Genomic DNA, 14,916 nt, shown 5'->3' on the forward strand with positions numbered 1-14,916 from the left:
TTGTAAATCTTCTAAGAGGGTCGAGAGGGATTATATCGGGAACAATTTTTTTCAGTTAGGGTCTTGAAACTTCGTAGTTTGTGAAAGACAAATTTCATGCGTTGTATAACAAATGATTAACCGTCCCTACTGATATCTTTTGCTGCATAATGTTCTATATTATGCTCATGTATAATATATAGCCACCAACATACAAATCCACGCGTACGAAGTCAAAGCTAGCAATAGCTAATTTATAATATGAATAGGTATAAAAGTAAAATATAAAAAACACATACAAAACAGTACAAAATACATAATAACATTATAAAAAACATTATTTATTAAGTAATGAAATTACGGCGGAAGTTATATTTACTTTTACTAATAAATGTTGTATTACTGTATGACTGTGTTGTATTGTTTGGTATATTCAGTTACAATTCCCTGGAAATTCTAAAGGCGAAAGTGTACGACCGCCCCTAAACTGTCTTACCATACAAACGTAGTCCCCGTTTTACACTCTGGATATTAACATTATTGAAAATAATATATTCTGACACAATTTGATGTACGAGAGAGTACGAGTATATCAACCACAGCTCTACTCCTTTGTTGTTTTTTCGGAATGTTTAATTAGATACGAGTTTTTTTAATGGAATTTCTTTTTCGGTACTAAGTTATGTTAATCAAAAAATGAAATATACGTAGCTATGGTTGATTTACATCAAATTGCATAAAAATATTGTCTATAATGTTAATGTCCAGGGAGGAAAATATGGGGACTACGAATGTAAGGAGAAGCGGTCGTCCCCTTTTAAGCTCTTAAGCAATAAGAGCGCATGGCCTGTTGTTACCTCTGTCTATTTGTCTTTGTTTATATTTCTGTACATGTATTGACCACTGTGTGACATGTGCATGTGACATAAGTAAATAGTATTGTATTGTATTTTATATAGAAAATATATAGGTTGTAGAAATGTTATAATAGCTTATGTTATGTCTGACATTGGTCCTATGTTTCAGAGTAACATGGGTGGCTAGTGAAGGCTTGACCAACTACCTGCGCCGTTTGACTCAAGATGAGACGAGCAGGGAGATGTACGCAGCCCATTCGTACCAAGACTTCTCGAGCATCCCCGAGAACTCGCTGCACGAGCCGAAGACCGACTCGAAGGGCCGGCGGCTCTCCTACCAGCGCGCCGTGTCCGGCGAGGATCCCGCGCCCAGATACGACTCCAGCTTGAAGAGGAAACCTTTAATTCCAGAACATTCAGAGGTAGGCTAGCATCACTTCTTGTTACTCTATAGACCTCTATAAATCTTAGTGCTTTTCGGGTTGCTGCCTAATGGAGGTTGACGGATTACGTATTGCCACTCGATTTTCCTGCCTAAGAGCGATTGCTATAGCTCGTTTTTAAGATTTAATCTGAACATGCCCTAGTTTGCTATGTTATCCTTCAACGAATAGTAATAATATTCTTTAGCGATATACGTTTCCGAAAAATACATTTACAGTACATATGGGGCTACTTTCTCGCACTAGTGCGTAAAAGAGCACTTTTCGTGCTCGATGTCAAGTTTAAAGGGCCATACTGTAAAACGTTGTACGATACGCGTGCGAATAGGGAATTCGCAACTCGTGTCGATTTAAAACACTCCTTGCGGTCGTGTTTTAATTTATTGCCACTCGTTTCGAATTTCCTTTTTTCCGCGCTTGTATCGTAAATAACTATTTTAATACAGTTGCTCAAAAAGTGCTACTTTTCGTGGCTGTTTAGCGTTCGCAAAGTTGGTTTTTGCGAACTTAGTGCTTTTAACTTTTCCAACTTTTTTTTAAATTTATTTCTGACCGTAATCCATACGTCCACACCAAAGAGTTTGGATGTCCAAATGCTTTAGCGGAAGCCGCTCGACCCCAATTTCAAAGGAATACCGCAAATCGATGTACAGGTTAGCCGTTTGGTACACGCATACTAGAGGTCAAAACAAAATTTTTGACCCGCAGTTCCTAAAAAAAATTCGCTGCGGGGGGGTGTGGTAAAACATTATTTTTTTTGTATGGAAAAAAAAATTCCAAAACCTATCGAGTGTGGTACGATACGAAAGGGCTTTTTGATGCGATTCAAAAAATATATCACATCATTACATTTCGGGCATTTTTTTTACATAAACAAAAAGAATTTTCGAAACATACCAAGTTTGGGCTCCTCCAGACACGATATGGCTGATTTTTTTTTGTACAATATACCACAAATGATACGTGATATCCTCATGTCTAACCCTAAGAAAGCAATTTTGAAAATAATATCATTTACAATTTTTTTTTTAATTTTTCAATTTTACAAAGTGACACAGTTCTACTTCAATACCTATTTCACGAGACTTATGGAACTATACTGCAGATACGGTACATATCAATCATAAAATGATACGTAATATCCATATATCCAACGGCAAATACCTCTTTAACCCTTTAACTGCGCCTTTTCATCAGTTGGTATAATTTGTTTAGTTATTGACACAAAATATCAAGGTTGTATCCTCCAGCTACGATATATCTTGCTGTTTTTTTTGTACAATATACCACAAATGATACGTAATATCTTGATATCGAACCCCAAGAAAGCAACATTGAAAATAGTTTCATTTAGTTTTTACATACAACAAAAAATGTTTTACCACCCCCCCTAGCGAAATTTTTTAGGAACTGCGGGTCAAAAATTTTGTTTTGACCTCTAGTATGTGTGTGCCAAACGGCTAACCTGTACATCGATTTGCGGTATTTTTATACGAACAGGTTAGACTACTTTATATATTTTTTTATTTCGCCATTACATGTTTATTTTTTTAATTATTGCCTGAATGAAACTATCTTTGCCCCGTTGGCTGTCGTTAACAGAAAAAATTAAAATTAAAAAGTAATACCGGCGCTCGCTATTTTCAGTATTTTCACTTAAAATTTAGTTGTATCAAAATAATTCAACAAATTGCAACTGTCAAAGTGTTTTTGTATGAAATGAGTTGTGATAAATTTTTGCAATATTATCATTCAAGTTCAAGGGATAATTCGTAACTGTAAGTTACGTACAATTTCCACGACTAAATCTAGTCTGTAAGTGTAATACAAATACAAATGTATTAGAGTGATTCTCAAAAAAGCGGCATCGGCAAGTTAAAGTTAAACAAAAATAAAAAAAATTATACTTTTTTTACTTTTAAGAATGAAAAATATTTTCTAATATTTCAAGAACCCCAAATTTCTAAGAGGCACCAGAATGTTAATAAAAATGAAGAAGTTATGGCAAGTCGAAGTTTTGAGATACAGGTTAAAGTTGAACTACACAGGTTAGGAGGGAAATGTAGCAGAAAAAGTGAGTTTTAATTTAAATTATATATATAGGTAATAAAACTTATTAAAATAGGATATTGTGGGTAGATCCGATATTTGTGATATACGCATGTACCTAAGTAAGTAAAGTACGAGTCAGTTTCAGCCCGAACTTGGTGTTTGATTTACATCCTTAAATGGCGCAGCCGGTAGGATAGGAAGTAAACATTAAATATTTAAGGAAGTATTTGATGAAACCTGAGGTGGATGAGCTTATTGTAATGTGACGAAGCCTTCGCTGTGGATCTGATAGTATGCCTTTTTTTTGTTAATAATTTTTTTTTTTTTAAGGAAGTTAAAATTAAATATTTCTTTAAAGACGTTAAACTTACGTTAAACTTAAACATGTACATGTACGAGTACGGTTGACAAAATAAGGGAAACGGTTGATAAGCATATTACAGAATACCAGGAGAAACAAAAACAAGCATATGACAAAAAGGCTAGTACTCCATTAAAATTCAAAATTGGCGATTTAGTAAGTATCAGTTCTGTCGACTGGTCAAAGTAGAAAACTTGTACCTAAGTATCAAGGTCCGTATCGTGTCACCGCGGTCCTAGACAACGACCGGTATCGGGTAGAAGATACGCCCTTAACAAAGAAGTCGAACCGAAAATATTGTGCTGTAGTTTCTGTGGATAAAATGAAGGCATGGCTCAGTTTTGACAGAGCAAATCTTGATTCCTCCCCTAGTAGTAGTGACGAAGGAGAGACTGTGTCGTGAGTAATTGTCCAGTAGTTTGCTTTAATATGAGATGAATAAATCTATGTTATGCTGTAAATAAAGAAAACGACAGACTCAAGGTGGTTACAAGGTAGTAGCGACTTGTACCACCTATTTCATCGTTGATTGTTTATCGCGGTTTCAAGGTAGAAGCGACTTGTACCGCATTTATAAGTTGTATATAGATTCAGTAGAGGCAGGCTCAAGGTAGAAGCGACTTGAACTGCGCCACGATTGAGGTGGTTTCAAGGTAGTAGCGACTTGTACCACTAATTTCGTGGTTAATTAAGTTGATTACGGTTTCAAGGTAGAAGCGACTTGTACCGCACTTATAAGTTTTAAATAGGTTCAGTAGAGGCAGGCTCAAGGTAGAAGCGACTTGAACTGCGCCACGCTTGAGGTGGTTTCAAGGTAGTAGCGACTTGTACCACTAAATTCGTGGTTAATTAAGTTGATTACGGTTTCAAGGTAGAAGCAACTTGTACCGCACTTATAAGTTTTAAATAGGTTCAGTAGAGGCAGGCTCAAGGTAGAAGCGACTTGAACTGCACCACGATTGAGGTGGTTTCAAGGTAGTAGCGACTTGTACCACTAATTTCGTGGTTAATTATGTTGATTACGGTTTCAAGGTAGAAGCGACTTGTACCGCACTTATAAGTTTTAAATAGGTTCAGTAGAGGCAGGCTCAAGGTAGAAGCGACTTGAACTGCGCCACGATTGGGGTGGTTTCAAGGTAGTAGCGACTTGTACCACAAAATTCGTGGTTAATTAAGTTGATTGCGGTTTCAAGGTAGAAGCTACTTGTACCGCACTTATAAGTTTTAAATAGGTTCAGTAGAGGCAGGCTCAAGGTAGAAGCGACTTGAACTGCGCCACGATTGAGGTGGTTTCAAGGTAGTAGCGACTTGTACCACTAATTTTGTGGTTAATTAAGTTGGTTTCGGTATCAAGGTACTTGTACTGCAAATCTAAGTTTATATAATAATATAAAAAAGTAAATAGAATAGAATAAGGTTTTGTTCTTAAGCACAATATGTGTATGTCATCGAAGTAGAAGTGATTTTAGCCAAGTAAAGTACCTAAAAATTATTTGTATATTGTAGCGGCCTGTAAGTAATGATTTTGTGACATAGGTCGATGGCTCTGCTCTATTTTACTTCTCTTGTACACGGGACGTGTGTATGTTGCGGATGGCCGAATTGTTAGAATTACCGTTTTATTTATATTAGGGTTTATCATTGTTTTGGTAATGTAATAACTATCATAATAATTAAATTAGTATTTAAATCGATTAGAAGATATTCTAGTCTCCGCCAACGTATACTGTCACAGTGGCGCCATAGTTTTAGGCACCGTCCGCAGACGACGGCCGGTGGGCGATTAGAAAGAGACAACACACGTTGCCGGAGACAGACGTTTGATTAATAAAATTATATCTGGATTTTTATGAAACACAGTAATTGTTACTGAAGCAAATAAAAGTCGTTTAAGAGTTCCTGAGTCTTTTACTGAAGCTCGCCGTCTTATACACGTGTCTTTAGCGGAATCAAATCGCATGATTTTTTGCAGAATCTCATCGGTCTTTTTCATAGCTAGTCTTTTCATCGCTAGCAGCCGTGAGCGCCAATTATGGTATTTCATTTTTAACTTCGAGCATATCTAAACATCCCGGCCTTGCCTTGAGCACTATTAAAATTTTAAGCCTCCAAGTGTTGTAATATTGGGAGGCTAATTTCCTTATCTTCTTCTTCTTCGTCGTTCCCTCATGACTGAGGATCGTGACCAACAACTATATCCCTCCATTTAACGCGATCAAGGGCTATGTGGGCTGCCCTCTGCATGGAACCACATGCTTGTTTAATGGAATCCGACCATCTTGCAGGGGCTCTTCCTGTACGTTCGAGGCTGTGGTGTGGCGATCGCATTATGTGCCCAAAGAATCTGAGAGCCCTCTCCTGGCAGATTGTTGAGAGTCGTTTGGTGATTTTTAGTTCTCTCAGAATGGACTCATTTGTTCTCATTGCGGTCCATGGGATTCTTTAGCATCTTTCTCCAACACCACATCTCGAAAGCATCGATTTTGCTCTTGTCCAAGCTTTTGATGCACCAGGTTTCTGCACCGTACATAAAGATGGAAAATACCAGCGCCCGCACTAATCGTACCTTGGTAACAAGGCCTATACCTCGATTCTTCCATATTTTTTTGAGGTTAGTCATAGCACTTTTAGCCATTCCAGCACGTCGGCGAATCTCTTGCGTGCAGCCACCATCATTTGTTATTAAGGGCCCTAGGTATACAAACTGGTCCACTTTCTCATATCCATCTAGAGCATTGGATTGGGGAAGGACTTGTGCTCTGTCCACAACCATGATCTTGGTTTTACTGTGGTTGATTTTCAATCCAAGTTTGATGCTCTCTGCTTCCACTTTCTTCAACAGAAAGGCCATCTCTTCCTCGCTAGATGCTGCAATAGTGGTATCATCTGCATATCTCAGGTTGGTGATCTTACGGCCGCCTATTGTAATGCCGACCTCTACGTCCTCCAGTGCTTTCCTCATGATGTACTCGCCATACAAGTTAAATAGTTTTGGAGACAAAATGCAACTCTGACGAACACCTCGTTCTGTATGAAACGGTTTCGACTTCTTGTCATCTAACTTAACAAAGCTTGTACCATCTAGATAAAGATTTTATATCAAAAATACAAGGTGTTCAGGCACTCCCATCTCTATGAGCACATCCAGCATTGTACTCCACTGCACGCAATCAAATGCTTTAGCATAGTCTATGAAGCACAGGATCACAGGTTTATTGAATTCTCGGCATTTCTCAATGAGTACACGAACATTCATAACTTGATCTCTGGTCCCCTTACCAGCCACAAAACCAGCTTGTTCACAAGGGATCTGCTGATTTGTGAATGCGGATAGTCTAGCATTAATTATGTGCAAAAGGATTTTACTAGCGTGAGACATCAACGATAGTGTGCGGTAGTTTTCACACTTTCTTGTAGACCCCTTCTTGTGGAGAGGGATGACGGCGGATTGTATCCAGTCCTGTGGCCATTGACCAGTTTTCCAGACTTTGTTGCACAATCTGTGTATGATGCTAGTACCCTCTGTACCCAGATGCTGGATCATAGCCGCTGATATACCGTCCGGACCCACCGCTTTGTGCTTCAGCTTTTTTATAGCATTCTGTACCTCCGAAAGGAGTATGGCAGGTTATTCAGTATTTTCATCCCATCTTCTCTCTGTAGTGGAACCTTTCTCAATAATTTCCTTATACTCGTGTTTAATGCTTGCTTGGTCCATTTTACTCGGTTACACTTTGAAGTTAATATTTATATATAAAAAATCGACCAAGTGCGAGTCGGACTCGCGCACGAAGGGTTCCGTACCATTAGGAAAAAAACAGCAAAAAAATCACGTTTGTTGTATGGGAGCCCGATTAAAATATTTATATTATTCTGTTTTTAGTATTTGTTGTTATAGCGGCAACAGAAATACATCATCTGTGAAAATTTCAACTGTTATCACGGTTCATGAGATACAACCTGGTGACAGACAGACAGACGGACAGACGGACAGACGGACAGACGGACAGACGGACGGACAGACGGACAGCGGAGACTTAGTAATAGGGTCCCGTTTTTACCCTTTTGGTACGGAACCCTAAAAAATAGGCTTAGGTATATCTGTTTACGACATTTAGTTTTGTCTGACTGTAAACAACAGTTGCTAGGTAACAGCATTATAAATAAAGAAAGGTTTTGACAAACTAGGTATACGTAGTTTCCATAATCGGAAGTCCCTTTACGCAATTTTTCTTTCCTTCTTCAAATTGCCGCCATCATCCTCCATCTTTACTGATGTTTACTATATTCCTAGTCCCCCCCCCCCTGCAGGAAAACTTATTACACGGTTAAGCTAGAGTCGATCCTACGAATAAAAAATTGTGAATCTCACTTCGAAGCTCAAGGCAAGGAACATTGCAGTTACGAGTATATTAAAATGGTCGCCACAATTGGTAGAACAATTGTACTTACTTAAATATTATGTTTTACTAGAGACCTGTTGCGGCGTTAAAACGCCGCTAGAGTATGGTTCTAAAAGTTAGGTTGCCTTTCCACTGAAGCGGAGCGGTAAGCGGGGAAAAAATCCAGCAATAGAATTTCATTAAAATTTCAGAGCGGAGATTTTATGCCATTCAGACGGTGGATTCTCGCTCATCGCTCCGCCACCTCGCTCCGCTCCTGTGGACAGGCAGCCTAAGACTGAACGCTTAATGAAATCAGGAAATGTGACGTCTTCAGATGAATCACTGGCTGTCACTATCTATTTTATGCTGACTATACCCACAGAATATGAAATCTTACACATAATTATTTATTATAAAATGGCGACACGTTTGTATAATTTTAGCGTATTATACCTATATTTCGGTCGCGTAGCACCTACCAGCATGTTTTGTGATCGTTAGTTTTGATGCAAAAAAGACATAATTATTGTCTATCTTTTCGCATCTTTCTAAACTAAAAATCACGATACGCGACCGCGATATGATACGGTAAATCAAGATTTCGTGGATAGGATGCCTTCTTGTCATTTGGCTCTCATGCCTAAAATTTCATAGGGCTAGAGTATAATTTATATTTAATTCTCTTTTTCCTATTATTCATGAGACTGAAGTTTACAAACATTTTACAAACATTCCGTGACATTCCGTGTCTGGGCTATACCGCGAAAATCGAAGTTCAAATTGCGGGCATCTTTTTCTGTCAGTCTAATTACGCCTTCATTGGAGTAAAAGAGAAAAATCCCCGCAATTTGCGAATTTCGGTTTTCGCGGTAGACCCTCTGACCTAATAATAGACATAGTATATACACGTAGTTATAGACATGAAACCGAGCGACCAGGGTATGGATGGTATAGAAAGGAGAAGCAGAATTGTTGCAAAAGTGACCGCTTTCAGCTTTAAATAATAGTTCCTAATCTCTCCGGTGGCGCTAGTTAGGCTCTGGGACATGTGTATAACATGAACCATATAAGGCAACAAATAACCCGACCAAATTACGTAGGTTGTTTTAGTAGGTTGGTGTATGGTGGCGCCGCCTAATTGTTTTTTGATGGACACTTTTCGTACATAGAGATTTGGCTCCTTTATATAGTCTCCATGGACCAGGGGCACAGACCACCCCCTTTTTCTGTGACCAGGGGTAAGAGAAAGACATATTCATGTATTGACAGTTTCATGTATGGCAGCATAATCCTTTTTAGGGTTCCGTACCCAAAGGGTAAAAACGGGACCCTATTACTAAGACTCCGCTGTCCGTCTGTCTGTCACCAGGCTGTATCTCACGAACCGTGATAGCTAGACAGTTGAAATTTTCACAGATGATGTATTTATGTTGCCGCTACAACAACAAATACTAAAAAGTACGGAACCCTCGGTGGGCGAGTCCGACTTGCATTTGGCCGGTTTTTTCTCTTTCACTCTTATAAATTTCGGTATTTCGCCATCGCCTCCATTTCATTCGGCATTTTTTCATGGTCGGGTTATGCCATCATAGCAAACCCGACCATGAAAAAATGCCCGGTCGGTGATAAAAATAAAGCATGGCACTATTTTCTCTTTCCTCTTATAGGAATCGCAATAAGACTATCTTTCTATATCAGGCCCTTGAACCTAATTTAGTTTTTTTTAATTTACTTTTTTGAAAGTCTGTTCAACGACTGGACCGTGACCTTGGTACCGTCAAAATATCTCTTTCTCGCTCTCGGCGTACGGCCCCCACCTTAAGCGCCTAACACATTACCGCACCGCACCGGTCATTGTGCGATGCACCTATAAGTAAGCATGCATAAGTAAGTGACACAATGACCTTGGTGCGATGCGGGAATGTGTTAGCCGCTTTATAGCCGTATTTAATAGTCTATCGTAAAAGCCGTTAGAGACTACCACGCCTCACCGCGGCCTTGGTGCGGTGCGGCGCACGTATCGATAGTGTGCAAGGTTGTTACTGTACATACGTTAAGGACGCAGCTATAAGTTAGAGCGAGTAAGAGATTTTGACCGCACCAATACGGCTTTTCGAGATATTCTCTTTCTCGCTCTCACTTATGGGTGTGGCGCACCAAGATCGCGGTGCGGTGCGGTAGTCTGTTACGGATTTTACATATGATCGCACATACGCCGCACCGCACCAAGGGTGCGGACCGATGCGGAAAATGGGGTTGGCCGGTCGACATAATTAGCAGAGGGCGCCAGCATAGCTTGCCCTGTCAATCCCTACAATTGAGACAAATTTTTGTTTTTTTAGTTCCCTGGATGCCAGCCCTTTAAGCCAAATCTCATAGAAAAAGGGGCAAGCTATGATGGCGCCATCTCTGCAAACTTTTGACAGTTGCCAACCCCATTGGCTGACCGTTTACCTTAAAGATCCGACATCATTTAACATCCTCATAAGAACAAACCTCGTCGTACGTGCTTTTTGAAGTAAATATAGATGCTTTTCCCCACCGTTTTGTATGGTTTATGGTGGGCTACAAATTCTGTCCCTCACGGGCACACGCGGTAAGCCACTTCTATAGGATCCTACCTTCTATGTGCCAAAGCAACAATAAAATAAACATGTGTCATCTTGATGAGTACGATGTGGATGACACATGTCTGACATGTTATCAAACACAATAATAAAATTTTATGGTGTTTTAATATAATTTTTAGTGTGGTGTATGCATGTTACAGTCTCAAAACAAATATTTGAATGGATTGGATACCTTACATACATTGGATATAGGTTTGAGTTCAATTCAATCTCAAGTCAGAACAAAGGTCACGTGGTACATTTTTTCAAATTAACTTTTTAGTACTTTTTCGGGAAAAAATCAAAAAACTAAGAGCTTATTGCAAATCTGTAGCATGAGACGAATCAAATGACATATAATTTATTAAAATCGGACCATAACTGTAGATCTGATGGGATGAACAAAAATCGGCCTCGCGTAATATATATATAGATAGATGGTTAAAATTTCAATTTAAGTCATACTTGTACTTAAACATGTACGTGCAATGAAAAGTGTAGGTATTGTATCTTAGTTTAGGTATTAAATTTATTCTGGAATTAATAATACCTATATCCATTATGGAATATGAGCTCCCCACCTACGCTGGGCGCTGCCCTATCCCCCCATTTCACAGTTGTCAGATATGTATTGTCCTTAATAAACTGTCAAAGGTTGTTTTCTTAACAGTTTAATATAAAACATTAGATTCTCTAATGTGTATGTGTCATAAAATCTCATGTTTCAGTGTTATTTTAATCCTGCCCTTACATGCCCTAGACGCCTTGGAAAATTCTTAACATTATGTATAGGTATGAATTAATATTATATGCTTGTTATTCCTGTGGAAAACAAAAGGCTGCTTTTAGTATGAGTGTACCTGTATCTCCCCTTCATGTATTTGTATGCCTACTAGATGTAGCCTTTTGTTATTAGAATGTCATGTCATGTCGCGCCTTTCGCCGTCAATTGCCGATAATTACGGCATTATAGGCTCATGGCTCACTTCGATTTAACTTTGCTATTAGATTATAGAAAAATAATAAAATAACGCCATAATTAAAAATGCCACTGCAACAACAACACGAAAGATACATTTTGTTTGTTAATGTCAATTATTAATTGTAGATTGTTTGTGAAACTCCGTCCGTTGTCTTCAAAATAATTTTCGTACCTAACAGATTTAGCCAGAAGTACACGAAACCCTAAGGAACTTGTAAATTTCTTCCGCCAGGAGAATATCTTTTTTATATTCAATTCAGGTTGCGCTGTCTGCTTCTCTTTCCTCAACATATCAAACTAAAGTGGCGTAGTTTCAAAATGCAGTACCTAATGCCTCCTCTACACTATCGACGATCATCGTTGATAGTACCATCGTCTTTTATTGGCAAAATCATCGTGCAAGCATCCACATGATCGCATGTACAACGTAATCACCCGGCGATTCCCTTTGATGCGTGCCCAAAAAACCGACAACTACGATGATAGACGATGACTGGCGGAGACTGCCGAATATGCCCTCTACACTATCGTGCCCGCCAGTCATCGTCTTTCATCGCCGATAGTGTAGAGGAGCCATAACAAATCACGAAGTTAACGACATTAAACATCGAAAGTATTGAGAACTAAAGCCTAGTTCGCACTACGTTAGTAATTTAGTCGAGTGGCGAGTATTTGTGACTTTGCATGCCTAAAGGGTCCTTATGCTTCATGTGCAGCATAAACCCTTTAGGCATGCAAAGTCACAAATACTCGCCACTCGACTTAATTACTAACGTAGTGCAAACTACGGCGTCCGCTAGCTGGGGCAGGTGCACGGAGCGGGCGGTCATATTTCGTAGGTACTATTTTTCGTTAACCCTCTCACCCGCTCGGTGCAATCGCGCCAGGTAGCGGACGTTCATATTTTCTACGGGGTTCTATAGACACGCGTCAAGATGGGTAAAAATAAAAACCTAGTATGATTTATTAAATATATTAATAACGGGTCACTCACGTATTTTAAGTCGAAAAACGCTCGACACGGAGTGAAACATGTCGAGCGTTTTTCGACTTAAAATACGTGAGTGACCCGTTATTAATATATTTAATATGTCTGTGTCTCACGGAAGTTTTGGTTTTAAAATTCCTAGTATGATTTAGCGATACCTTACGTCCTTTCTGTGAACATCTAAAATAAATGGACGTAATTAACAGAAAATATAAGCCTAATCATCTTGCTGGATTCCAAAGCTATCTTTGCTGGATTCTTATATTAATTTACATTATAATATAATATAATGTAATATAATAAATATAACGATACTGCAAAGCTAATGTGGGAGATACCGGTTCAAACAGACGTAACAGTAGCTCACAATAGACCAGATATTATATACATAAATAAAATACAAAAGCACATATACCTATACTTAATAGATATTACTGTTCCATCAGACTACAACATAGGACCAAAAGAGGTGGAAAAACTGAGCAAATATCACCTATTAAGAACAGAAGTAACGAGATTATGGAAAATGTCTGCCACAGTAATCCCGATAGTAATAGGAGCCACCGGTATTGTAGCCAAAAACTTACACAGATATATAGACAAACTAGATGCACAAATAAACATACACATTTTACAAAAGCAAGCAGCCATCCATACAACTACTATTTTATCTAAAGTACTAGGAAATACTATATATATTGGGGAAGCCGATGCTCCTCTTCCTTGAGTGTCTCAAGGCGGGACATCGACTTAAGAGGCCGTAGTCGATTTTGGAGCAAAAATGTAAAATTGATAGATTTAGTCGTTGAAATTATACACGTTTTGTAACGTAATATCTAAAAACAAGTATTGGTTTCTATTAGCACGTTTTCTCATCTTGCCTCTTAATAATGAGGTCGCGAGCGTGCGTCACCGGTAATATATGAGAAAAATTATGGTGGTAAATTATACAAATTGATGTAAAAGAATAGTTTCAGCAAATGTTGTAGATTGTTTAAGTATCCAAATTACGTTGAAATTAAGTCGATTTTCAGAGAAATTGTCACTTGTCTTGAAGTAATTTCTAGAGAGAATTGAATTCGTTTAACTTTCATTTCCTCGAACTCCAAGTCATATAACAAAAATGTAATCTGATAAAGGTCAAGTACAGAACATGCGTAATACAAATTTACCATTTTTAGCAGTCCAAACTTTACGAAATTTACAAATAAGAGCGACAAAATCAGTGCTTTACGCGCGTTTACCTAAACGTCCATCAGAAAAAAAATCATTACTAATTTAGTGAATCTGTTTTCAAAGAATTGATCTGATAAAAGGCAAGATAAGAAGACGTGCTAATAGAAACCAGTACTTGCTATTTCAATTTGGTAATAAAAGGTGTACAATTTCACCGACTAAATCTATCAATTTTATATTTTTGCGACTAAAATCAACACCGGCCTCTTAATACCGATTTTTAAAGTCGAGAAAAGAAAAACTAAACATACTAATATAATATAATATAATATATATGTATGTTCAAACCTTCTGAACTACATTTTAAAAGTTGTATGATGAAAGTGTTAGTAAAATGTACCGATACCCATATTCTATGCAGATCTATTATGTATTTGCCCAAATGGCCTAGTTGCATCTCTTACCGTATAGTAGGTTCACGTTAGAATACCAGTACAGTACTTCTAATTTTTTTATGAAAAATTTGCCGCCATATATGTACAGTCAGCTGCAGAGAAAAGGTACCCCCCCTGCATATAAGTTTGTATACAAAGGTGCTAAGTGAATAGTATTGCTGACTGTACATCAAGTCTTCTAATTATTGTATTCATTAATTAAAAATTGAAGGTATTTAAGCACGTATGTATGTATGTATACTAAAATAACTTCGAAATAAAGAGCAGTAGATACTCGTTGGCTTGTGACCTATAAAGTTTTGGCAAATGACGAAAGACGACGGAAGAGAGGGTAGAAAGTGCAAACGAAGGTCTTTTCAATTATGCTATCAAAAAACGGTTACATTGCAAACTACGTGCAGGTATTTATGTTAAGGTAAAATGCGGCTTAATGCGCATGTTTCTCGCGCATTGAAGGTGTATATAAAAGCGTGCCCACTGCCGCCCGCCGCCAGTGGGGTCGAGTTCCCGCTCCGCCTCGCGAGCGAATTCTTTCAACCCTCGTGACAAAACACATCGAATTATTCAAGGCTATATAAAAAGCTATTAAAACGTATCGCTCAATTAAACGCAGTTTTCCGCGGGTCACT

The 14,916-nt window shown here is 38.4% G+C and overlaps 1 protein-coding gene across 1 annotated transcript in view; it reads left to right on the plus strand.

The window, feature by feature from the left end:
- Positions 1–14,916, plus strand: part of LOC134754471 (uncharacterized) — a 169,613-nt gene that overhangs the window by 26,578 nt on the left and 128,119 nt on the right. Inside the window, exon 4 of the mRNA XM_063690805.1 lies at positions 1,006–1,258. Coding sequence (XP_063546875.1) covers positions 1,006–1,258 — 253 coding nt within the window. The remainder of the gene's footprint in view (positions 1–1,005; positions 1,259–14,916) is intronic.

The sequence above is a fragment of the Cydia strobilella genome, chromosome Z (assembly GCF_947568885.1).
Source record: "Cydia strobilella chromosome Z, ilCydStro3.1, whole genome shotgun sequence".
NCBI lineage: Eukaryota > Metazoa > Arthropoda > Insecta > Lepidoptera > Tortricidae > Cydia > Cydia strobilella.